The sequence below is a fragment of the Sphaeramia orbicularis genome, chromosome 22 (assembly GCF_902148855.1).
Source record: "Sphaeramia orbicularis chromosome 22, fSphaOr1.1, whole genome shotgun sequence".
Taxonomy (NCBI): Eukaryota; Metazoa; Chordata; class Actinopteri; order Kurtiformes; family Apogonidae; genus Sphaeramia; species Sphaeramia orbicularis.
Window position 1 is genome coordinate 19,792,219 of NC_043978.1, and position 25,084 is coordinate 19,817,302.

Sequence of the window (25,084 nt, forward strand, 5' to 3'; positions counted from 1 at the left end):
TGCCACAAAAGTAGCACTAGGTCTTTATGGGTTAAACTTTTTTATGTAGCTTCCTTGTCTTCTCTGCAAGGTTTGTTCACAGTTTTGAGAAATTTAGATTTTGGACGACTTTGTGAAATATTATAAATTTGCCTTTACTTATAGTGGACCATATTTTAATAGCTAATAACATGGAAATGAATAGAGATACCAACATAGTTCCTATTGAGCACTGATATGAAGTCATATATGGGTAATGTGAGTGAAAGTACCACCCACTTCTACTAGGAGACTGATCTCCTGCATCAACACCACGGGACTCTAAGGCTACATTCAGACAGCAGGTCTTAATGCAGAATTCGAATTTTGGGTGAAATCTGATTTTTTTGTGTGCTCGTTCATATTGCATGTTAAATGTGACTTCTGTCAGTTTTGAGTATGAACTGAATGTGACCCTGAAGTGACCCACATGCGCAAAAGAGGTCCTGACTTAATATGTGACCACACAGGCACACACTGTGTTTATGGAAGTAAATATGTTTTTCCCACTTCTTCTCCTTTTGGGACGCAGAATTGTAACGTTTGTTGCATTTCAGTGACGTAGAGGTTGGATAAATGTGACCTGGCTGTTCAGGCTGAAGTCGCATTGCAAATTATCAGATACATATTGGATTTAGGACCACATATGAAAGTGGCCTGGATCTGATTTGAAAGAAATCAGATCTGTGCTGTTCAAACTGTCGGATACAGTTCACTATGGGCAAAAAAATCAGATTTGGGCTGTTCAAACTGTCTTTAACAGATCAGATACAGGTCACATATGGGCAAAAAAATCGGATTTGGGCCATATTTACCTGCAGTCTGAACATAGCCATAGAAATTCGACTTTTCCACCTTAGAGTGTTATTGGAGGACATAATAAGAGTATATTAGTTTTGTGAAATTTTTTCAGATTTTTTTAGTGTTATGTAGAAAATCAAGGTCTGGTCCCTTACCTGTAAGTGGCAAAAAAATACAAGAAGGAAATATAAAAAATGCAAGAAAAACACATGTAAGTTGAAAGGAAAATGGATTTTAGAACATTAGAACAACGTAAGTGTTGATCCAGACACCTGTCAACATCCACATTATCCCTTTGAACGTAGCCTAACACAGCGGCAGAACCTGATGACTTCACAAATTCAACTTGGTATTGATTCTTGATAGAAGGGGTATTGGTTGTATTTTTTTATTTTTTTTTAATATATTGGATCAGAGCTCTTACTTTGGTTTTTGCTGTTTGACTTTATGATAATTTAGAATAATTTCCTATTCTGACCTGACGTCCTCCACTGTGCACAGAGTGAAACCACTGTCCTGTAACCTGTTTACTACAAACACACTGTTTACTAAACTATCATATATATTTCATTCTCCTTTTACCGACAAAGACAAACTCCGTTTTCTTCATTTCTCCAGAAGTGAGACACTTTCATCGTCTTTTGAGTTACCTTTTGTCTGAAGCTGTGGCTTTGTAGATATTAAACAGTGGTCAAGGATAAGACATAAACGTACAAGATTATTCTGGTGTCCTGGTGTGAGTGGTCTAATCCAGGATGCAATGCTCACATCCATAACGTGAAGACTCATTGAACGGTTGATGAAAGTGATGTTGTTACAGATCTCAACCCAATTAAACACTATGGGAGATTCTGCACCAACGTGTCAGACAGAGCTCTCCACCTTCATTATCAAACCACCAAATGAGGGGACATCTTAATTGATGCATCGTCGGGTATGTTGACATGTAATCAACACCTGTAGATGAGCGGAGTCGGCGCCGCCTTAGGACGACAGAGGCCACATATTGAACTATCCACGTGCACAACCATGCTCGTGCACATAAAGAACAAAATAGGGATTCATAATATGACGTCGTCAACACAAGCAGTGATGGTCAGAGAACAGATAACACTCCGTTTCTATTGGTTTAACCCATAAAGACCCAAACATCCACTGGCGACTAAAAAACCATCTATTGATCTGAACCAGGGGTGTCAAAATCATTTTAGTTCAGGGGCCATATTTGGGTAAATTTGATCTGCAGTGGGCCGAACCAGTAAAATAATTACATAATAATATATAGATAATGTCAAATCTAAACTTTTCTCTGTGTTTTAGAGCGAAAAAAGTACATTTACATCATGAAAAGGTTTACATCTACAAACTATCCTTTCAAAAGATGTGAATAACATGAACAAACTGAAAAAATAAGTGTAATTTTAACAATATTCTGCCTCAGTTTGTCATTTACACATGTACATTATAGCGTATCGATCACAGTGGATCTACAAATACACAAAACATTTAGTAATAGGCAGAATCTTGTTAAAATTGTACTTACTTCTCTTAAGACATTTCAAGTTGTTCATATTTGTTCAGGTTATTCATATTTTTTTGTGAAACTATACTTTGTTTTAGTGTAAATACGTGAAAATATTTACATTTACAAAGAGAAAAATGTGGAGTTTATGATAGTATTTTACTGAATCCAGCCCACTTGAGATTGAATTGTTCTGAATGTGAAACCTGAACTAAAAGGATCGTTAATATCTCAGTGTAATTTCTACATTTCACAAATTCATCCCAAGGGCCGGACTGGACCCTTTGGCGGGCCGGATTTGGCCCCCAGGCCGCATGTTTGACACCTGTGATCTAAACAGTTTAATACCTGTTGATCCACTAATCCTATCAATGCGTGGGAATAATTGGTGTAAAATGCAGTTTGTCATCTTTTCATGGTCATCAGATATGACCCATTTGGACGTTCAGAGGCTCCGTAGTTACCATAGAAACACCGCCATCTTCTACAACATTGATTCACTGGTAAAACCCATGGAGTTTAATCAGTGACAGTGGATGGAGACGCTTGTTTTTACATTAACTTATTGATATCTTTGCTGAAAAAGACACCGTTTTGACATAATAACCTTTGAATTTACTCTGAGTTTTCATGAAAATCTAAATTAACTAGAGGAAAATACATGACTTACAGTGAAAAATGCAAAATACAGAGGATAATATTATGATAAATGGTGATAAATCACTTAAGAAAGGTTAAAAAGAGACAGTAGAGGAAAATATAGAAAAATATAGAAATATGATCAAATCCTACTCAGAGACACCATTCCTGTGTGATTTTAATAAAGTCATACATTTTCAGATGTCAGAAAAACACAAACACACCTCTCACTCCACTTTTTTTTCCCCCTCTAACTTTATTAAATCACACTTAATTCATCACTGAAATCATTTCCAGAGGAGTCGAATCTGAACCTTCTTTATTTGCAGATTTTCCCTTCATTGTTTAAAAAAAAAATACGAAAAGAAGACGAAAGAAAAGAAAGCAGGAGAGGCGTTTGAAGCCTCCAGCAACATCTGGATGAAATTTAGCTTTTTCTGCTCTTCTTTTTATTCTATTCCCCCTCCTCTTCTTCTTTGACACCTTTACCCTCATCATTATTTTTACCCTCCCTCCTCCTTTATCTTACTTTGTGTCTTCCTTTCTCCTCTTGTCTCTTTCTCTTTCCCCTCCTTATTTCTCTCCCGGCCACCCAGACTCGAGGGAAATCAGTCACTTCAGGGCTCTAAGCTCTTAATGGAGGGGATTAGTTCTTGTTCTCTGATGTTTGGAGGCCTGTTTTGAGCGACAGATACAGGAAAAGGAGTGGTGAGCCTGACATCCACCCAAACCCCACAACAAGGCTTTCATATAAAAAAAAAAAACCTCACTCCCACACACACTGACGACTCGTGTTGCAGGAAAATGTCAGCGCTTATTTCCAAGTGTGGGTGAAATCTGTGTAATCTCAGTGCGGCCACTTCGCAGCCGCCAAGTTGTGTCGTCGCGCTCGTCCAAAGGCTCAGGGTGGGTTTGGAGGTGATGGACGTTGTGAGGCCTCCGACCTGAGCAGGAAACAAGCGGTTTGCATGTTTTTATTCTATGTGTGTGGGAAAACGACGGGGAGCGCTTGGTTCATCTTCATTTTTTACAGTGAAGTGTCTCTGCTTTGACTGAGGCTGGTTCAAGTGAGCTGGAAGGAAAGTCTGAAATAGTTCTGTTAAAATATTTGGAAATAACTTCGCTGTCTGTGAAGGCAGGAGAGTCAAGGAAGAGGTTTCAAAGGGGTCTCGTATTAGTCTTTGGTACATTTATTTGTGTATTTGGACCCTAATAGTTCAAAAGGGTTGAATTTGAACCCTCCAGGTGCTGCAAAGCTATCTTTATATTTATTTTGGCAAAAATCAAGCGGATTCCTACAACATGTTTCAATTCCTTCTTAATTTGTTACATCTATAACTAGTAACATCACGACATTTGCACATATAAGGTCAAAACTTCCGACGAATATTTCTCCAAGTATGCCATAATTGTTTATCAGCAGCAGCAGTTTTAGTAAAAACTGAAAATATGTCCAAATTTCAAACCGATTACCTAAAATGTTCAGTTGTTGGTTGAACGGAACAGAGCAGCACAGCCAACAACCTGGAGGGGGCGGGGCGTGAAGTGGCTCATTTGCATTTAAAGGGCCAGCGCTCTAAACCACCTTTCCCGTGTCATTACTCAGAAATAGTGTTGAAGATGGACCTGTGGAGTTGAATTAATGAAGAATTCAGACCCAAGCAGAGCATTTACAGTTTATGTAGACCACAGGGAAATGTTTTAAAATGCGTAATTCCATTTAAAAAAGCCAAATATAGCGCTGACACTGCCACATCAGGTCACGCCATTCGATGAAGACACAGGTGTGATGTGACTGGAACGGAAACCAGTTAAGTCAATGGTGTGATTAGCTTTACACTTGTTTCTCAGAGTAAAAGAGATATGGATACATTATTAATCATTTAGTAACAGACACCAACATGAAAATCTTTTTGTTCAGGTGGTCATCATATCTATTTTGTCACGCTTAATGTTTTTTAAATTTTTTATTTATTTTTTTTCTCTTGATGCAGCAGAGAACACCAAACAAAACCATGTCATCCTTTCATGCCATTACATTTCCACCTGACTATTCTGATGGGTTGCCTTGTAAAGAAATGTTGTACATGTATTAAAAAAAAAAAAAAAAAAAACTGTGGGACATAGTCTGTTACACTGTATATTGTGCTAGAATATGCCTCTTTCATGTTTCCTATGTAAATCATGTATTTTCCTCTACTTAATTTCCTGTACTTTAGATTCTCATGAAAACATAGCAAATTCAAAGGTTATTATATCAAAACAGAGAAAAGTGAAGAAAAAGGGACTTTTCCAGCAAATATATCAATAACTCAACATAAACCTAGTGTGTCCATCCACTGTCATTGATCCAACTCCATGGGTTTTACTGGTGAATCAGTGTTGTAGAAGATGACGATGTTTCCACCTTGATTAATTGAATTCATTTGATATATTGCCCAGTCCTAATCCAATAGAATAACATGTTAAAGTATGAACACAAAAACAACCAACTAATCTAAACCAGGACGGCCTCTTGTTTTTTAAGTTTAATTTGTAAGGTCAGGTCAGGTCCTTCTAGTCCAATAAATGGAACTTCTGATATTAGTCATATGAAGGATTACACATGAATCCACTACAGCTCCAATAAGTGTCTGAAAAGAATGACTCAATGTGTCAATGCACCTGAAAATGGACCTGGATCTGTACTTTGGGGATGACTGCATACAGTACATGTAAAATGCCATGATGTACTGTATCTCTCCAAACTGAGGGACCATTCTTTTCTTTTTCTAAAATTAATAAAACATATTTGCAAAAAATAATTAAATAAATACACTACCAGTCAAAAGTTTGGACTCACCCTCTGATTTAAATGGCATGAGATGGACCGCAGATGGTCAACAAGTGCTCAGCATCACTGGGAACTCCTTCAAGACTATTGGAAAACATTTCAGGTGACTACCTTATGAAGCTCATTGAGAAAATGCTAAGAATGCACAAAGCAGTAATCAAAGCAAAATGTGGCTATTTTGAAGAATCCAAAATATCACACTTTTTTAACTACATAATTCCATATGTGTTCATTCATAGTTTTGATGCCTTCAGTGAGAATCTACAATGTAAACTAGAAAAGCACTCAGAGAGCGCAGACCTCTGCCAAGGCAGATCAGTGCCACCCCCTCCCATCACCACTAAAATTTTAGCATTTGTTCCTTGTGCCAGTATCAACATTTCCTGAAAATTTCATCAAAATCCACCCCACCCTACCACCCCCCATCACCACCAAAATGTTATCATTTGTTCCTTGTGCCAGTATCAACATTTCTTGAAAATTCCATGAAAATCCATCCATAACTTTTTGAGTTATCATACTAACAGACAAACAGACAGACAAACCCCGATGAAACATAACCTCGGCCGTTACACTTGGCGGAGATAATTCGTCATAAAAATAAAGAAAAACCAGGTGAGTCCAAACTTTTGACTGGTAGTGTAAGTGTCTGAAAAGATTGAAAAAAAGTCTGTAAAATTTGAAAAGATCGAACTGTTTCTTGTTATTGGAATGTTTTTTGCGCATGTCGCCAATTAAACACTGTGGGGCATGTAAACACACATTCGATCCCTTTTTTAGCATCTATATAAACAGTCCAGTTGAATCTTTAATCAGAATCATGTTGAAGACACATATATGGGCCACATTTAACTCCTGCTGCTGTAAAGCCCTGAGTGCAGGTTGTGTTTGGATGTGCGGGATCTGTAGCCCTGTGTCACTGTGATGTGTTTGGGGGGGGTGTGGGGTTTTTGGAGGTATGTGAATGAGATGCTGATTACTTCAGGAGAAGAAAAGGGGAGCGTTTGTCCCGCCGACAGGGAGCACAGCTGGCCTGTTCTCTATTGTTTGTCTTAATTGAAGTGCACAGCATACAGCTAATCCCCCCCGTGCCCCCCCAGCACCAAACCTCAGCACCTTTTTAGCCAATTAACTCCACCCTCTGTGCTCTCCGTGGGGGGGTTCTCAGCCTGCCAGATGTTAGGATGGGAATCTCTTTTATTCCAACACATGGATGTGTGTTTTTTGTCTTTTTGTCGTCCTGCGTGGCCTCAAGCTAAACTCAGACCATTTGGCGAATGGACCTTATTTTCACTTTAGCTGCTCTGAATAAGTCTGTGCTCCTCTAAACCCGGTGGATTCTGTCCTTTTGTCTATAGTCTTTATTATACTAGAAGATTTTAAGAGCTTTAGTTGTTTGCAATTTTTAACCCTTTATAGGGCACACATAGGCTACATTCAGACAACAGGTCTTAATGCACAATTTGCATGCCCGTTCATATTACACATTAAATGCGACTTCTATCAGTTTTGAGTATGAACTGAACGTGACTCTGAAGTGACCTGCATGCACAAAAGAGGTCCTGACCTAATATGTGACCATGCAGGCACGCACTGTGTTTACGGAAGTAAAAATGTTTTTCCTCCACTTCTCCTCCTGGGACACAGAATTGTAACATTCGTCGCATTTCAATGACGTAAAGGTCAGATAAATGCGACCTGGCCGTTCAGACTGAAGTCATATTGCAAAATATCAGATACATAAGGGATTTAGGGCCACATATGAAAGTGGCCTGTATCAGATTTTTAAAAAATCCAATTTGTAAGTAAATAAATTTCATTTGTAGAGCAGTTTCCACAGACAGGGAGTCACAAAGTGCTTTACAGTGCAAGACAATTAAAAAACAGTTTGAAATACAATTTAAAATGTAATTAAAATACAGTTAAAATACAGTTAAAATGCAATAAATACATTAAGTGCAATTGGTGTTTTGTGCTGTTCAAACTGTCGGATACAGGTCACATATGGGCAAAAAAATCGGATTTGGGTCATGTTTGCGTGCAGTCTGAACATAACCATAGAAATTCAACATTTCAACCTTAAAGTGTTATTAGAGGACATAACAAGACTTTATTACTTTTGTGAAATTTTTCGAAATTTTTTTAGTAGTATGTGGAAAATCAAGGTCTGGTTCCCTACCTGTAAGAGGCAAAAAAATACAAGAACTAAATATAAAAAAAATACAAGAAAAACACATGTAAGTTGAAAGGAAAATGGATTTTAGAACATTAGACCAACATCAGTGCTGATCCAGACCCCTGTCCACATCCACATTATCCCTTTGAACATCCTTCCTTACATTAGTACCATTACTTCATGGTACCTAACAAAGCAGGTCCACTCACTGTTCATGCAGAGGTGGACCTTACAGACCCTGGAGACCACATTGGACATGAGAGTGTTGCCTCACTGTAACTGTTACTCTCACTGTCTCGTAATGCATGCGGAAATTACCAAAAATAGTCACTTGCCCAATAAAGGGCAACTTTCAGTGCTAATAGTTTTAAACACAACATGCAGTAAATACCACTGTTCACATCCACAGTGTCTCAGCTGTTGTGTTTTTGTTGCGTTATCAGGGTGTTTATATGACGGTCACGGCTGATAAACAACAGAATTTTTGGCATCATAACTTTTAATGCCTGCCTTTTAACACCAGGCCAGAGACAGCAGATGAAACTGGCCCATTTACAGCTTTTTATGTTTGTATTGATTAATGAGCACGAATAAAGCAACAAATGAAATGAAACTGGAAACTCTGTGAACAGACCATAAAGTCTGCAGATTCGTTCTTGCAGCTGCTTTTCCACACAATGTTCATCATTCGCGTAAAAAACATAAAATCAATCAAATGCAATAAAAATTTCAAGATTAATCTTTGAATTCCTGTATGAAAAGGAATGAAATATGCTCATCCAAGACCTATTCAGCCTATACGTCATAAAAACTCATGAAACTGTTTGTTACGAATCCAAAACAAACTGATTAACTCTTTATTTCCTTGTCCTCTTTTTCTTCTTTCTACCCACAGTCCTTTGAGGAGGACGGACGGCCGAAGGACGGTAACCATGGTCAGATCCAGGAGGCGGCCAAAGCCATCATTAACGCTCTATCCAAACGTCACAACAGCACCATCATGTTATCGGTGGTGGAGGTCAAAGTGGAGATGCCGGTGGAGCCTCCGCCTGTCGGTGAGTCACTGCTGGAGTTATTAAAGTGGAGGTTAAGGTGATCAGCTGTTTCATGGACCAAACTCCCAGGACAGAATCGTGCAGTTTATTAGTTAATAGAATACAGTGTTTGTTGTAACCTGCCTGCGTCTGTCCACCTGCAGATACAGTCAAACAGTAAAAAGAAAATGTAAAATTCTCTCAATGAAAAATGTAGTTTAGTTGAAGCTTATGATAAACCGGCAAAAACAAGGCAATAAATATAAATAAATGCAGTAGTGAAGTTTGTGTTTGTTTTCAGGGCTGTTTAATATTTAACCCTTAAAAACCTAGAGGTTTTTTGGTGAATTCTGAATCCAATTCCTTTTCTAAGTGATTGATCCCCATTTATTATTGTATTTAGTGAAAATCAGTTATTTTTTTACCTCCGCCAGGAACGGTGGAGGTTATGTTTTCATCGGGGGTTGTTTGTCTGTGTGTCTGTTAGCAAGATAACTCAAAAAGTTATGGATGGCTTTGGATGAAATTTTCAGGAAATGTTGATACTGGCACAAGGAACAAATGATTAAATTTTGGTGGTGATTGGGGGGGCAGGGGGGCTGATCTGCCTTGGCAAAGGTCTGTACTCTCCGAGTGCTTTTCTAGCTCTATGTTCAATTTGCTGATCATGTAAATGTTCATAAAAGCTCAGAGTAAATTCAAAGGCCGGTAGATCAAAACAGAAGCAAACTTGAAATATTTTATTTTCAGTTTTATATGTGCGATGTGTACAAACATATCAAAATACCAACAGTGTATAGACCTAACAAATGGCAAGGTGAGAAAGAAAACCTTCTTAACCAACAAAAAAAAACAACAAAAAAAAAGAAAGAAAGGAAAATCAGACAGTGTGCAAGGTCAATACAGATGTACCAATATCATCTATGATCCACGTACAGCACAGAAACCAGCACCCCACCCCTGATTCTACGATCTCTCTGCTTTGTCAGATCATCGATACGCTCTAATCCTTCACAATTTAATATCGTCATATCGCACACCCCTACTGGAAACATATTTTATATTCATTTAATGATATATTTTGTTGAAAATGTCACTTTTTCTTCAGTTTTCTCTGTTTCTGATACAAAAACAATCAACTTTAATCTGAGCTTTTATGGACATCTACATGGCCAGTAAATTAAATATGGGGAAAAAAACCTGATTTTCACTGACAAAACACAAAATACAGAGGATAATGTTCTAATTAATGATGATGAATCACTTAAGAAAGATTAAATAGAGAGAAATATTCATTTGGGAGGTGACATAAAGTAGCACTGGGTCTTTATGGGTTCAATACTTCACTGAATTCACAACCATTACTGTATGTGATGTTATGACACAGGTGTCAAACATGCGGCCCGGGGGCCAAAACCGGCCCGCCGAAGGGTCCAATCTGGCCCGCGGCATGATTTTATGGAGTGCAAAACTTACACTGAAGATATTAACAGTCAAAGGTGTTGAACTGGTTTTAGCCCAATGTGATCTAAAGTAAAATAATAGTCTAATAACCCTTACAATAAAATGTGACCAACCTGAAAATTAAGTACAATTTTAACAATATTCTGTCTGTTACTAAATGTTTTGTGGATTTGCAGATCCGATTTGTAAGTTGTGTTAATAAGTTGATACATGATATTGTAGACATTCTTATTTTAGTTACACATTCCAAACTTCAAAATTTCAACAATATTATGTTTGTGTAACATTGTGTGTAATGCACATGTACACGTGATTAGTTGAGGCATAATATTGTTAAAATTTAGCTTATTTTTCTTAAGAAATTACATTTTTTTCTGATTATTCGCATCTTTTTTGTGAAAAGATAGTTTGTAAATGTAAATATTTTCATAATTTAATGTTTTTTTATTGCACAAAAAATGGAGAAAAACTTGGAGTTGTCATTATTTATAGGTTTTTATGCTATTATTTTAATGGTTTGGCCCGCTTGAGATTGAATTGGGCTGAATGTGGCCCCTGAACTAAAATGAGTTTGACACCCCTGTGTTATGATCATTAAGAGGGAATAATTAATCTCTCCAAACTAAAGCAGTTATTCTGGTTTCCTTCTAATTTCTCCTTCCTTTTCCCGTTCAGGTTACCTGGTCCCGGTCTTGTGCGTGGTCTTCAGCGTCCTCTGGATCTTCTGCATCGTCGTTTGCGTTTGGTGGACGCGCAAGAGGAAGAAAGAGCGTGAAAGAGCGTCCCGACCCGAGGACACGACGGTCAACAACCAGCTGGAGCCACTGCGGAGCAACGCCCCCAAAGACAACCGCGACAAAGACATTCAGTATGAATGCAAGAAACTGATGGGCCCCTCGGACAGGACATGCGACGGGGCCGAGGGCGAGGAGGACGGGGAGCAGGAGAGGGAGCAGGAGGATGACGAGGAGAGGGCGCTGAGCGTGGGCGGCGACAAGTGCCCGCCCCTTAAGTGCTCCATAACGGGGATGCAGGACAAGGGGATGATGGGTAAGGGAGGGGTGATCTGCACGACACGCAGCGGTCCGGTCAAGGCGCCGCACCGGACGTACAGCCCCAAAGACAACCGGTGTAAAAACCTGAACGCCGCCAAGCTCAGCGAAGACCATTATGTATGAACACGACAGGAGGAAAAAAAAAACTGCAATGTCTTCAATGTCTGCGACTTTTAATGCACCAAAAGTGAAGATTACAAATGCTTTAATTTTCTATTTTTATCGGTCACATCTTATTTAACTTCTTCGTCTGCAGCACAGAGGCTTATTTTTACCAAAAACAACAAAAAAAAATGCAGAAAAGAAACAAAAAAAAAAAGACACGGAAAATAAACATCAGAGCTTCTGGATTTCAGTTTTAATCGTCACAGGGATTTCCTTTTTACACTGATCCTGATTTTTCTGTTTTTTTGGTTGTTTTTTTTTTTTTTTTGTCTGTTTACAAACTGGTTCCACTTTGCCTCGTCAGAACTAACTCGGAGATTAAACTGAACGTCATCGGCTGGCAGCTGTTAACGTCATTTCTACTGTTTGGTGCATTCGGTTTCCTGTCTGCCTTAGCCCGAACTATGGGCCTTTTCTACACTTCATGTCTTTTTATTTAAAGAAAAAAAATATTTGCAAAAAAAAAAAAAAAAAAAAAACTACAACAGCTTTATACACATTTCAGTATGTCTTTTAGAAAGCTGGCAAACAGAATCCACTGTATGATATCTGGCATTTTTTGTGTTTACATTCATGAACATCTTTTCCATATTGTGTTAAAGCTTAAAGTGTATCCTTAATACTGCTTCCTTTAAAGCTACATGATGATTTTTCAGTATTTGCTTTGGTAGAAAAGTGCCTTCAGCCCTGTTTTCTCCTCCTTTTCACTCCTCCAGTAGAGTTTATACAGAACTAAAAACATTTAAAGGGAAAGATGTCCTGACAACAACTCTTCATAACACAGTAAAGGTTATTTTCATTGCGATGTACATATATGTAAATATGACAAAACGGCTGTGTATATTTGAATTTAGTAACTTAAGTGATGCTTTGTATGATAGTTATTCTAAAGATTAAGATTGTTTTGTGGTTGTTTTTTTTTTTAATGATGTCATTCCGTTTATTAGTGTCTTTTGACACTAGGACAGGTTTTATACAGATTTTCGGACTGTGTCCAGGGTCCCACTGAACATTGGTTGAAAAAGAATACAGACCATGATTGTTAGTTTTGATGTGTTATAATATTTGTTACAGCTGTTACGAACACACATGCAGTGTAGAGGGTGAGACTGTTAGACCTGTCAGTCTTTGTGAGAGGTTATTATCTGCAGCTTTGATTTTACAAGCCAACAAAAACAAGTCTGGTTAAACTCACTGAAGACTTCCAGTGTCCCAGAGAGGCTTGTGATTAGAGGTCGACTGATATGGGTTTTTCTAAGGCCGATACTGATTTTTAAAAATATGGTCAGCTGATTTTTGAGGCGTTTTTTTTTTTTTTTTCAAGCACATTGACCGTAAAATACATTTGAAACACTCAGATAATTAAAATGTTTATGTAGCAATATAAATGAAATTATTAATACACATACACATAGTGCTCTTAACATTTATTGAACTTCTAGTGCTGCCCATACAGGTGCCTGATCAAATATCTTATAACTTTTTTATTACTGATCAAACATCGGCTTTCAAAAAAAAAAAAAAAAAAAAATTAAGGCCAGTTGCTGATATTAAAGCAAATCAATATATCGACCCGATATATCGGTCTACCTCTACTTGTAATTCCCAAAGCAACACACAGGACCTGCACCAATCACCTTTTCTGCACCAATCACCTTTTTCCACTAAATCCCATCACATTTAGTCGCTTTAAAGCATCCGATCACGTTTCAAATGCCCTTTCAGACCTATAGATCCACATCGCATGAACTCATTCTTATAAAATCTAATATTCTTTGGCAAATGCTGGAGCTTTTTCCATGTTTGATGCTGGTGTTGCACCTCCTGCTGACTGTATGTACTCATTTAAGTATAAATAGACCCTGTTAATATCCCATTAAATAGCAGCAGAGTATCAGTGCACACTCGCAGTCAGGTAATGGTTTACAGTCCTGGCATAATTAAAAAACAGAGAATGCTTTTAAGTAGAGAAAAATGTGAGACTTGAACCACCAGTTGATTATATTATCACCTCCCCAAGCCCTTCACGTTGACCCACTGTACTTTATGCAGGTCACAGAAGTACCTTTTGATCATTAATATTAGAAAACCTTCAGGTTTTATCTTTTATTCCGTAAAAGACTTGTATTTACTTTACACTTAGACCACTGAAGTCCTGCAAAAACACCTTTTCTCAAGTGAAAAGCATCTGCCCAATCTGAAATATCACAAATCTTGTTCCAAAAGCCCTTTTTAGATCCATATTTCCCATTACTTGGACTCAATCTTACAAAAATACATCTGTTTTTGATCATTTTCATCTCTTCTGACAGATGAACTGCCTCTTATCGTACAATTAAACATTTAGAGCACAGACAAAGCACTGCAGAATATTTTTGTACATGCTAAATGTTCTTTTTCTCAGTCAATAAATATATGATTTTGATTTAAAAAACCATCAAAGACACACAAGTTGCGAACAGGGGGACTTTTCTTAAGCTACATGGATTTTAAGTGCGTCATTACTCATTTTCCTTCCCTCTATGTTCCACTGTCTTTTATTCACAGTGACAGTAACAGCCCTGACTTGTCCAATCCTGATCCTGATCGCTGTTTTCTATACGTGCTGAAGGGTCACAGGGTCCAAACCACGTAAAAGCGCTTCTGTCTTTAGCGTGCCCGTACTAAAGTTATAAATTGACTATTTTACAGTGTGTTGACAGCGCAGATGCCGCGCAGGGCAGCGGGGTGTTTAGTGAGTATGAAAACCCTTCGCTTTTATGTTGGCAATCATCCACCCTGCTCAAGTGCCCTTTAGCAAGACACTGAATCCCTGTGGTTGAGGATTTGAACAGGAATGAGTGCGTATCCTGATGTTTTTAAGCCCCGCCTCTCCCTGTGTGTCTTTTCTGGTCTAATGAAGGGAACAAGTTGTTTGTTGTTGATATTGTTGACTGTTGTGGTTGATGTCGAGTGTTTGTTAAACGTCTGTTTCTGCACTAAGAACACAGGAAGATAAAGGTTTATCATCACCCCCACAGTGGAGAAAAAAAAGACTTGGTTTTAGTCAAATATTGTAATATTTGTGGATGAACATTATGTTTCAATATTTCATGTTTTTTTTTTTTTTTTTAAATAATGCTGATGCAAATCAAGGAAATATAAATTCATATTCTGTCATTAAATTTTACATTGTTTTAGCCTCAGTGGAGGGGCTGAATGTGCAGAAATTGTAATTATTTTGTACAAAATTTGGTAAAAGTCTTGGTTTGTTAGTGGAATTTTTTGTTTGTTCTTAGAACAATCCTATTATTTATTAAAGTATTTTATACCAAACATTATTTCTTTTGCTCTTTTTATATTAAGTTGTTATTGTCAACTGTTTATTTATGTGTTGTGTGCAGTTTACATGTATACTACAGTATGTGTGGTTGGAATTTTCTTATGAAGGTAACTCACTTTATTATCCCAGTAGGGAAATTTAGTCTCTGCATTTTACCCATAATACACACATTTAGCATTAGCATTAGCCTTAGTGCACGTTAGGAGCTATGAACTGCATTTACAGGTGTTCAGAGACCAAATTCAGATCTTTATCAATACCGTGGTCAAGGACACAGACAGAAGAATTAACTTGTATGTACCTGTTATTATGCTGGGTAAAATTCACTACATGTTTTTAGTCCATTCACTTCTTAATAATTGATAATTAAAATGAAAAGACAGTATTATCCTCATTATCAAATAGACAAATATCATGTATTTACTAAAGGTTTAAGTTAAATTAACATTTTAAATTCAGAACAGTTTGCTGACTGATTTCATTTTAGATCATAGTAAATTACTTTGTTTTCTGTTGATTTTAAATATCTTCAGTGACTTGTACGTAAATAACAAGAGCCATGAAAACAAGGTGTAATGTGTATATCCAGTGCTATTTCAGCTCTGTGTAACAAAAATGGGCTAAAGCTAAATGTCAAATTTCATCACCTTAAAGAGAATGTAGCAGTGCACTGGAGATAAAAAGCTACAGTAAAAAAAAAAAAAAAACATTAGTCTTTCCAACATGTGTTTACAGTGATACGAAACATTTGAACATGTTTTTAGAGCTGTAAACAGAATCATGTCAGTTTTAATGAAATGCATTAAAGGGGTCTTATTTTGCTAAACCCACTTTTATTAGTCTTTGGTTCATTTATTTGTGTATTTGGACCCTAACAGTTCATAAAGTTTGAATTTGAACCCTCCAGGTGCTGCAAAGCTATCTTTATATTAATTCTGGCAAAAATCAAGCAGATTTCTACAATTCATTTTAATTCCGTCTTAATTTCTTACGTTTTATAATTAGTTACATCACGACATTTGCACATATAAGGTCAAGACTTCTGATGAACATTTCTCCGAGTGTGCCATAATTGTTTATCAGCAGCAGCGGTTGTAGTCCATACTGAAAATATGTCCAAACTTCAAGCACATTACTTAAATCGTTTAGTTGTTGGTTGAACAGGACAGAGCAACACGGTCAACAACCTGGAGGGGGCGGAGCCTGAAGTGGCTCACGTGCATTTAAAGGGCCAGCGCTCAAAACCACCTTTCTGGTGTCATTACTCAGAAATAGGGTTGAAGATGGACCTGTGGAGTTGAATTAATGAAGAATTCAGACCCAAGCAGAGCATTTACAGTTTATGTAGACCACAGGGAAATGCATAATTCCATTTAAAAAAAAAAAAAAAAAAAAAAGCAAAATATCATATGTATGTAAATGTGAAAATCTGCATTTTATAGGCAAAAATGAGCCATTGAACAGGGAGTTATCACTGTAAGCCTTATTTTTTCTCAGATTGCTATTTAAACCTATATCTTTCCGATATCCTGTAGAAACAGTCTCCCAGAAACCAATCAGCTGCCTCGGTTTGTCCCGCTGAATTTAGCGGCGGCGCGTTGAGGTGAGTCCTTGGCGTGCCTCCATCTGCCCCTTAATGACACACTGGGAAATGATTAACATTAGCCCGCTCTGCATGAAAGCCTTGCAGCAGCTGTGCTGGATATCCATAATGCTTGGTGGGACGTTATGTGCCGTGCTGTGTGTTCATTAACCCGCCGGTTGTTTTGGGAAGAATGGGAAACGTGTCTGGAATCCTGGATGGTGCAGCGCTAAGGTCACATGCGTGTACGGTGCACGATCACTGACCCACTTGGACAAAGTATAATGAAGGAGAACAGAGATGATGAGGGAGGAGGAGCTGGATGGAGCTTTAGGATCATGTGTAGGTTCACAAAGCAACATGTAACACGATATCAGAAGCTTATTGCTTCAAAGTGTGCAGGTTCAGTTTTCCATGCTGCATTTCACAGTGAGAGGAGAAAATATCCACTGTTGAAAAGACAGATTTACTTTGTTTATCTGTGTTTTTCTCACCTGCCCCATAAAAAGATCAGAGTCAGTAATGAACCTCCCTACAAATAGCTATGACAGCGTTCAAAACACTGGGTGATGTGTTTATTTGGACCCATTTGGACCTACATATCATCATAGCTCCAGATATTGTGTAATCCTCTGTTGAAATAAGTCCCTAATAGTCCCCAAATTTGTGAAATCAAAAATGTTTAAATACATTTGACAAGTTTGCATTACATTAAATTACATTACATTCACCTTTACCAAGAAAGTACAATTTCAGATTCGAAGTGAAAATAAGAAAATAATGACTAATTTGCAAAATCTGGACATGTGCAGGAATTGTGTGCAAGTGCCATGCTGTGCAATGTTGAATGAATAATAAATGAATGAATAGTTATGTTTTATGTTAAGAATATAGAAACAGGTATATTTACCTGTTGAGTTGGGCTTCTGTTACAGACAAATTCACAAGTTTTGGGAATCACTGTTCATTTGTCTATTTTAAATCAAGTTTTATTGGAATGATAATAATTAGAACACAATTTGTTTCTCAGACTCTTTAAAACAAAACAAGCAAACATGATTCAGTCAATGATACAGACTTTATATTCACACCAATAATGGGCATCTCTGTCATTAAACAAGAATGGATCTGAGAGCGGAAAATTCAGCTATACAGAATTTACCATGTGTCTAAAATGACGGGACAGTGAGTACCTAAATATATGTATTCTACCTTTATTACGCAGTTTAAAATGTTAGAAAAGTCATCAAAAAGAGATAAAAATGTTTATCATATCTTCATCCATCCAGGAAACAATGAGGTTTTGGTTTGTTTTTAGATTGTGTTTCTGAGTAACTTTCTACATTATTTTAGACACTCATTTGGATTTTCTTTGGTGATATTATTGCTGTTTTATGTTTATTTTGGTGAGATAATTTAATAAATCTCAGTCTCACCTTCACAATTTATTGCATACTGATTTTTTTTTTTTTTTTTGGCTTTTCTTCTTTAATATGCAAACGAATAAATAAAAAAATATAACTGATATATTATTATTATTGAACTAATAACAATCAGGACAGGATTATTATACATATGAATAAGAATAAGCACAAAATGCAACTTAGACAGCATAGGTAAACAAGCAAACATGTTTTTTTTTTTTTAATAAAATAAAATTTCCCACTGGAGGGTAACATTATGAGAAACTGTGATTAAAAAAAGTTCTTTCAAAGTTTTCTCACAAAGGTGCAGTCACAGACTAATCATATCACAGTCTTCGGCTGATAACTGCCTTTGTGTTTTTTTTTTAAGCATGTAATAATGTAAGAATCTGAAACGTCTTCAGGAAATGTCCTTCTGATTCTTCATTGGCTCTTTTAAATGTCACTCACATATCGTGGTCATTCATTGGCTGATCTTTTATTTACATCTGCCAATAAGGAGCGGTTTTAGAAAATGAACAACATGGCGGCCGGTGTAACAGGAAGTAGAGTGATCTGCAGGATTTTACCTTTTTGGAGTAAGTACTTAAAACTTTTCAAGTGTAGAAAAAGGTGATATGTCAAATTATTATTTAATAACCTTTATTTAACCAGGAAAAAAGCTCATTGTGATTAATTTCTTTTTTAAGAGTATCCTGGCCAAGACAACAGCAGCAGAAGTTACATAAAATAGATAAATGTTCCTTATTTTCAGCAAATCCATTGATTCTCCAGTACTAAACTATGCTTTACTGCAGTGTGTATCACCATGAGAGAAGATACAAACAAGTAATACTCCCTTGTTAACACTGACTTAATCTGGGTTGCATTTAATAGATCATATTTAGGTTTTGAGTCTGTTTGTCATTGCATTGCAGGGTTTTTATTTCCAGATTACACCACATGATCTCAATCCACCAGCAGAAGAACATCAGCCTCATTGTGTAGAACAACAGTGAAATACTGGTATGTTTAAGTTGGATTTATCTGTTATTTTTGTATATTCATTTTAATACACCCACTTTTCTTTAATTCCTCCATGTTAACATATTATAAATGAGATTAAAGTATCACCTAATGGAAGATCCTACGTCAAGTAATTTTGGTTTTATGTTTGGAAGAGATGACGTTTATGCAAAGACCAAAAAATAAAACTTTATTTATGTAGTGCATTTTAAATATGTTACAAAGTCCTTCACATAAACATCAGTGTAAAAGAGTGGCAATCACAGCACCAAACATAGAAATATATACAGAGTGCACACACACAACCCTTAGATTAATAATTAGAAATAGCCAACCTAAATAATGTATTTTTAAAAGCAGAAAATCCACCATATTTGCCAGGATACACAGTGTTTTTTTCCCTCAAAATAATTTCTATATCAGCTTTTAATAAGGTTATTAAAGTTGATGTATTATTGTTGAAATTGAAGTTGTGGCTTGTTTTTGTGTTGAGTAACAACCACAACACCTAGAAACCATAGTTAAATGGATGGTCAAATAAAACACTGTAAAGTTACACAAAGAACACAAAAACACACCAAAACTAGTTTGAGATATCTGGCAAAACATCCTAAAACTTTGCTCTGTGTAGAAGTCATTCACCAGTTTCATAGGCTGGGTATCAGTTTATCAAGACAAAGACTGTTAGCATGACATTTAGTTAAAAATTTAGCTTAAGGATGTTGAGTTTGGTTATGTTTCTTGTCACCTAATAAATCCATCCTCAGTTTAACATGTTTGGACAACATTAACTGTGTTAAAATGCTTCACGTTGCACTTTCGCGGCCCATTTGATGCTTGTCCTTTTGGATCATTTCAACAACACAAAGCGGTAACCGTAGTGACGTGATGAAGGCTTCGCTTGATGTTTAACAGAAAGTCTCACATCTTCCATGTCAGGGCAGATGAGTCACTGTGGCAGATAATCTGTTCTGAAGATGGATGGCTTCCATACCACTGTTACCGGGCGTTCAGGTGAGTCAGCTGCTTCACTGGAGCGATAAGGAGATAATGAGGAGACACCGATGCAGATCCAAGAAAGAGTTTAAGACTCCCAGTCTCAGGTCAGAGGGATGGATTCTGCTTATCCATGTTTCAGATGCACAGTAACTATTATACTTGTATGGTACATCTACCTTCTGTATGATGGACAGTCAGTATATGATGATCCGATCATTTAATATTAGGAATTATTATCAGTCTGGGGCAGTGGTTTTCAGTCTTTTTCTGTTGGGTCCACCTTTGGAAGATAAATAATCTCCAGGTCCCCCTCAAACCCAACAACATTTTTTTTTTTATTGATTTATTTCCAATATGGAAATGACACAAGCTTCCTGATTGCTACTAATTGACTTCTTTGCACAGCATAATATAGAAATGAAGTTTCAAGGATGCAAAAAGTAATAATACACACAAAAAAAGAAAAACCTTGTAACAGTGGTGCAATTATAACTTTTATTGAAAGAAACATCAATATCGTAATAATACTTTTTGCTTGTCCTTGATTAATCTGTTGCACAAATTAAGAATAAATTAGATTTTTGCTTGAACAGTACAAATAAACTCAACAAGACTGCTCCCTGAGACAACATTTTTCCAAATGAAAATTGGAAATGTGCAATTATCTTACACCTATGAGAATAAAATAGCTTTTTTTTTTTTTAGAACAACAAACAAATTTTGGGAACAAAGATGAACAGCCCATTTCCATTGCACAAACAGAAATATTCCACATTTTTCTTTTCCAGTCCAGTCCTTGTCCATTCTCCAAACCTGAACTCTTTGTCTAGTCTAGTGACAGATCACCATGGCAGTAGATTTGTTCGTTGTACATCCCTAAAATGAGTCCAGGGTGCTCCATCGCTAAAATATTAGTTCCACCTGCTACATGTTCTAACCTGAAGAAAGAAAAAACACCCAGGAGTGATCCCATGTCCCCCCTGGCAAACCTTCCCAAAGGACCCGCCCCACTGTTTGAGAAACACTGGTCTACAGTATCTCATTTTAATGTATTTCCCAAGATTATCAGGCTTTTAAAATATGATTTCCACTTTTGCAATAACGCATCCTTTTTGTTCTGTCTGTTCACTGTGATGATGAATATAAGAACTTTTATATTAAATGCAGTAACTTTCAGGTCAGTTCTATATCTAGGGAGTGCAACACAATTGTGAGGTAAGTTAAGTGAGTTCATTTCTCTCTTGAAGAGCATTTGAAACAACAAAGATTTAGTTTTTTTATTTTCATGTAGGTGCTGAACAGCCTATGATTGCAGTTGTATACAGAAGATATTGAACTGCTGCTTCTGTTCCCATTGTGTAGTTAGGAGCATTTGTTGCGGTGTCAAAAGTTTGTCTCAGGATGTGTGTTTTATGTCAAATTTGACATACAATTATTGTTCGAGTGTTTAGAATAAAGAGGTGTGAAGTTCTGGCAAAGATGCCAATGTATTGGATCGTAGAGAAATGAAATAAGTTTATTTACTCTGATGGACCGGGGGGTTTATGTGACCACTAGAGGGAGTAGTGAGTCACTCTGCTGGTCTCCCATACTAAAGAAAACTAATGCCACAGGGCCTTTGACCAAAGCATCAGAAAGTGACCAGATAGGATGAGAACCATTAAGAAACAACTTTTAGAGTCAAAGAAAGTGACAAAGTGATAAAAGAAGCACTGTTGTTTTCTCCACTGGACTCAGCTCTAAATGAAAAGAAGGGAGTTTGATGTTGAAATGACAGCGTTTCTTCTACACAGGTGGGTTTGATTGAGGCTTATGAATGTATAAATTTATTATGGGATGTTATTATCTTTGCTAAGTTGCCGTTTGTTGATCCATGGTTCAGACTAAACTGTGACAGTTCTGACCTTGTTTGTTGGTTTCAAACAGATCTTTAGTTCAGCTACTGACAACACAAATCGTACAGAAAACAGAGGTGATTAGTGGTTTTACTGTGGATGTTTTCAGTGTAAAAACAGAGCTAAGCCAACAGAGCTATAATGTAAACTATCAGTTGATGCAGCGTGTGAAGATGGACTGACTTTGAAACTAAGCATCCATGAGTTTTAGTTTGAAGAAGAAAACTTGATCTTATCATAATATAGATGTATGTAAACAATGACCTTTATATGTTATTTAGTGACTGATACAGTCTGTGGATACATGCAGTTGATTTATTGGTGGTTTTGGTCTTAGGTGTGTTCTGGGTCATGACTTGCCCTATTGTTGAGACTGGAATATCTGTACGACATACAACCCATTTACTTATTGAAATTTTCTGCAAACATTGTCTTGGATCTCAACTATGTAGAATCCTTGATGTCGCTGTAAGGCAGTGGTTCCCAACCTTTTTTGCCTCATGACCCCATTTTAATATCACAAATTTCTGGCGATCCCAGACATTCAAAATGGACAGTTTTGTTTTTGGGCTAAAATTAATTTGTTTTTGTAATAGTTTGCTATACTATGTTGTTAATAAATGTCATTTTTAGACAACATTTAGTCTATATAATGTATTATTATGGACGGAGGCAGAAAAGCCAGGAGTAGATTACTGCACAAAGTGAGAATTTTATTTCCCTTGGTCAGGATATGTACAGTCAGTCCAGTTTGGATTTACAAGGCTGACAATTAATACTGAACAAACAAGAACTCAAACTATGAATTATGAAAGAGCTGCAGCATCTGAAACCGACCACAATGAACATTTGACAGATAAACAGTACCACAGTGCTACAGTTTCAGCTTCACAGTTTGTCATGTCTTTTATGGATTGGGATTGTCTCTCTCAATTGACTATATATTTTTTATTTGTATGTTTTTGTTTTTTTTTTATCAATTACTAGAAATTTTGACGACCCCAATTGAATTCCAGGCAACCCCACATGAGGTTCTGACCCCAAGGTTGAAAAACACTGCTGTAAAGTATGGAATAAAAATGAGGACCAAGGTTTTTGCTCTGGTTAATCATTAACCTAAGGCCATACACATCTGGATTTGTCCTCATTCAGGAGACAGAAGTTTTATGAAAATTGGACAGTAAATTACAACTGCCTCTTGGATTGTTGAATAGTGTAATAAATCTCCTCTTAACCTGCCGCATCCAGTAAAATCCAGTTGTGTTGACAGTGATGGGTCCGCTATGGGGAGGGTTTGAAGTTCTCTCAGATTTTTTTCCTTCCTTTACGATGTATTTCTGTCATTTTTTATGTGAACAACACAGCACAGCCTAATGAATGACTGTCCTTCAGGGGGGACGGAAAATGGGCTTTTCACCTTTCCACACCTTGTAATATGGCATTCGAAAGCAACTACAAACACGTTAGTCACAGTCTGATATATAGTCTGATCCTTAAAATTGTCACATTGCTTCAGTCTTAACCTCACACCTTATGTATAGAAGAATAATATGAACAGTAACAATAATAATCAGTCAAATCCACTTAATCTGTAGAGCACATTTATGATGCTTTGACTCCTACATTGTTTGGTCCTGACTTTCAGACTTTGCCGTTTTAATCAGCCGGCAATTTTCAGGTATAAAACCTCTCCCAGACCAGAGGGCGGAGCAAACGCACAGTTTTCGGTCTGACCTAAAAGTGGTTTTACTCCTGCCGGAACTGAAACTGGTGGGTCAGACCAAGAAAATAGAACATAAATAATGAGAACGCCAAAACTTTCCTCTTTGTTTTAGAGCAAAAAAGCACAATTAAATTAGGAAAATGTTTACATTCAACTATCTTTTAACCCTTTAACAATGGCAATCTCTCTGGTGCTGCATTTTGCACGTAACAGCATTCAAATTACTGTAACTCCTGAACCCTTTGTGCGATCCACAAAGTTCAAACCTCATTGGAAAGCTGAGATCCTGAGCTTTCTGACAGTATATAAGACTTTATGGCAGCAATGTGGGACTCTTACTTGTAGAAAGGAACTCTTTCAGAGACTTCCCCACAGGCTAAAAAAACGCCTGGAAATAACAAAAAATATGAAACCATAATATTGATACTGAATGTTCAAGACCAAAAAGCATGTTTGAGCAGATATAAAATAGCTGAAAGTTTATTTCTGCAAACTCGAAAAGTTTTGTTATGGACATTTACGGTTGTTTCTGATAGTAAATATGCAAAAAAATTTCAAGTCCATTTTTTTCTTTTTTACTAAAACACGGTGTTTTATTATTTATAATAATGATAATTAATGGCAAGATATTGAAAGTTTAGTTTTTACTGAAAACAAAGGTGCAAAAGAATTGGCAAAAATACAATTTCTGACACTTTTATTGCAAAAAAAACAAAAAATAAAACACCTAGGCGGCTTGTTATAATGGCAGTCTTAAAAAGGTTAACAGAAAATGTGAAAAAACAGAAATTTCCTAAGAAAAATAAGTGCAGTTTAACACTATTATGCATCAACTTTATCATCTACACGTGCATTAGAACTTACAGATCATAGTGGATCTACAAAGACACAAAACATTTAGTAACAGGTGTAGTATAATTAACATTTTGGAGTTTGGAAGTAAAATAAGTTTGACACCCTTGACTGTTAATAAATTCAATGTAATTTTTGGACTTTACAAATTCATCCGCAGGCCAGATTTGAACGTTTAGCGGGCTGGTTTTAGCCCGTGGTGCAATATGTTTGGCATCCCTGGTATATACGGTGCAAAAACATGAATTTAAGTTTGAACTTTCAGGTGTGAAAATGCTGAAGAAGATCATAGCGATCTGCAAATTGCGATAATCGCTACATCTGCAATAAAAGTCAGAGCTGATTTAGTGAGTTGGTTTAGGCTGGAATGTGACATTTCACTGACATGACTGATGAAATATGGTCATTATTAATCAGACACACAGGAATCAGTGGTTCGCCAGGTGCATTAGAGTTATTTCATCCAAACAGACGGTAAAATAGTATAAGCACTGATTCAAATTTTACACAAGAATCAATAAGTAGAAGAGTACAGTGCCTTTCAGAAGTTTGGAAACACATGCTTTTATTACTTT

At 36.8% G+C, this 25,084-nt stretch overlaps 1 protein-coding gene across 2 annotated transcripts in view; it reads left to right on the forward strand.

Moving 5' to 3' along the window:
- Nucleotides 1-12,232, forward strand: part of LOC115413189 (protein jagged-2-like) — a 124,129-nt gene extending 111,897 nt beyond the window's left edge. For both annotated transcript variants that reach the window (XM_030125941.1, XM_030125942.1), the window contains 2 exons: nucleotides 8,885-9,044; nucleotides 11,163-12,232. In XM_030125941.1, the coding sequence (XP_029981801.1) occupies nucleotides 8,885-9,044; nucleotides 11,163-11,665 (663 nt within the window). In that variant the 3' untranslated portion in view covers nucleotides 11,666-12,232. The remainder of the gene's footprint in view (nucleotides 1-8,884; nucleotides 9,045-11,162) is intronic.
- The last annotated feature ends 12,852 nt before the right edge of the window (nucleotides 12,233-25,084 follow it).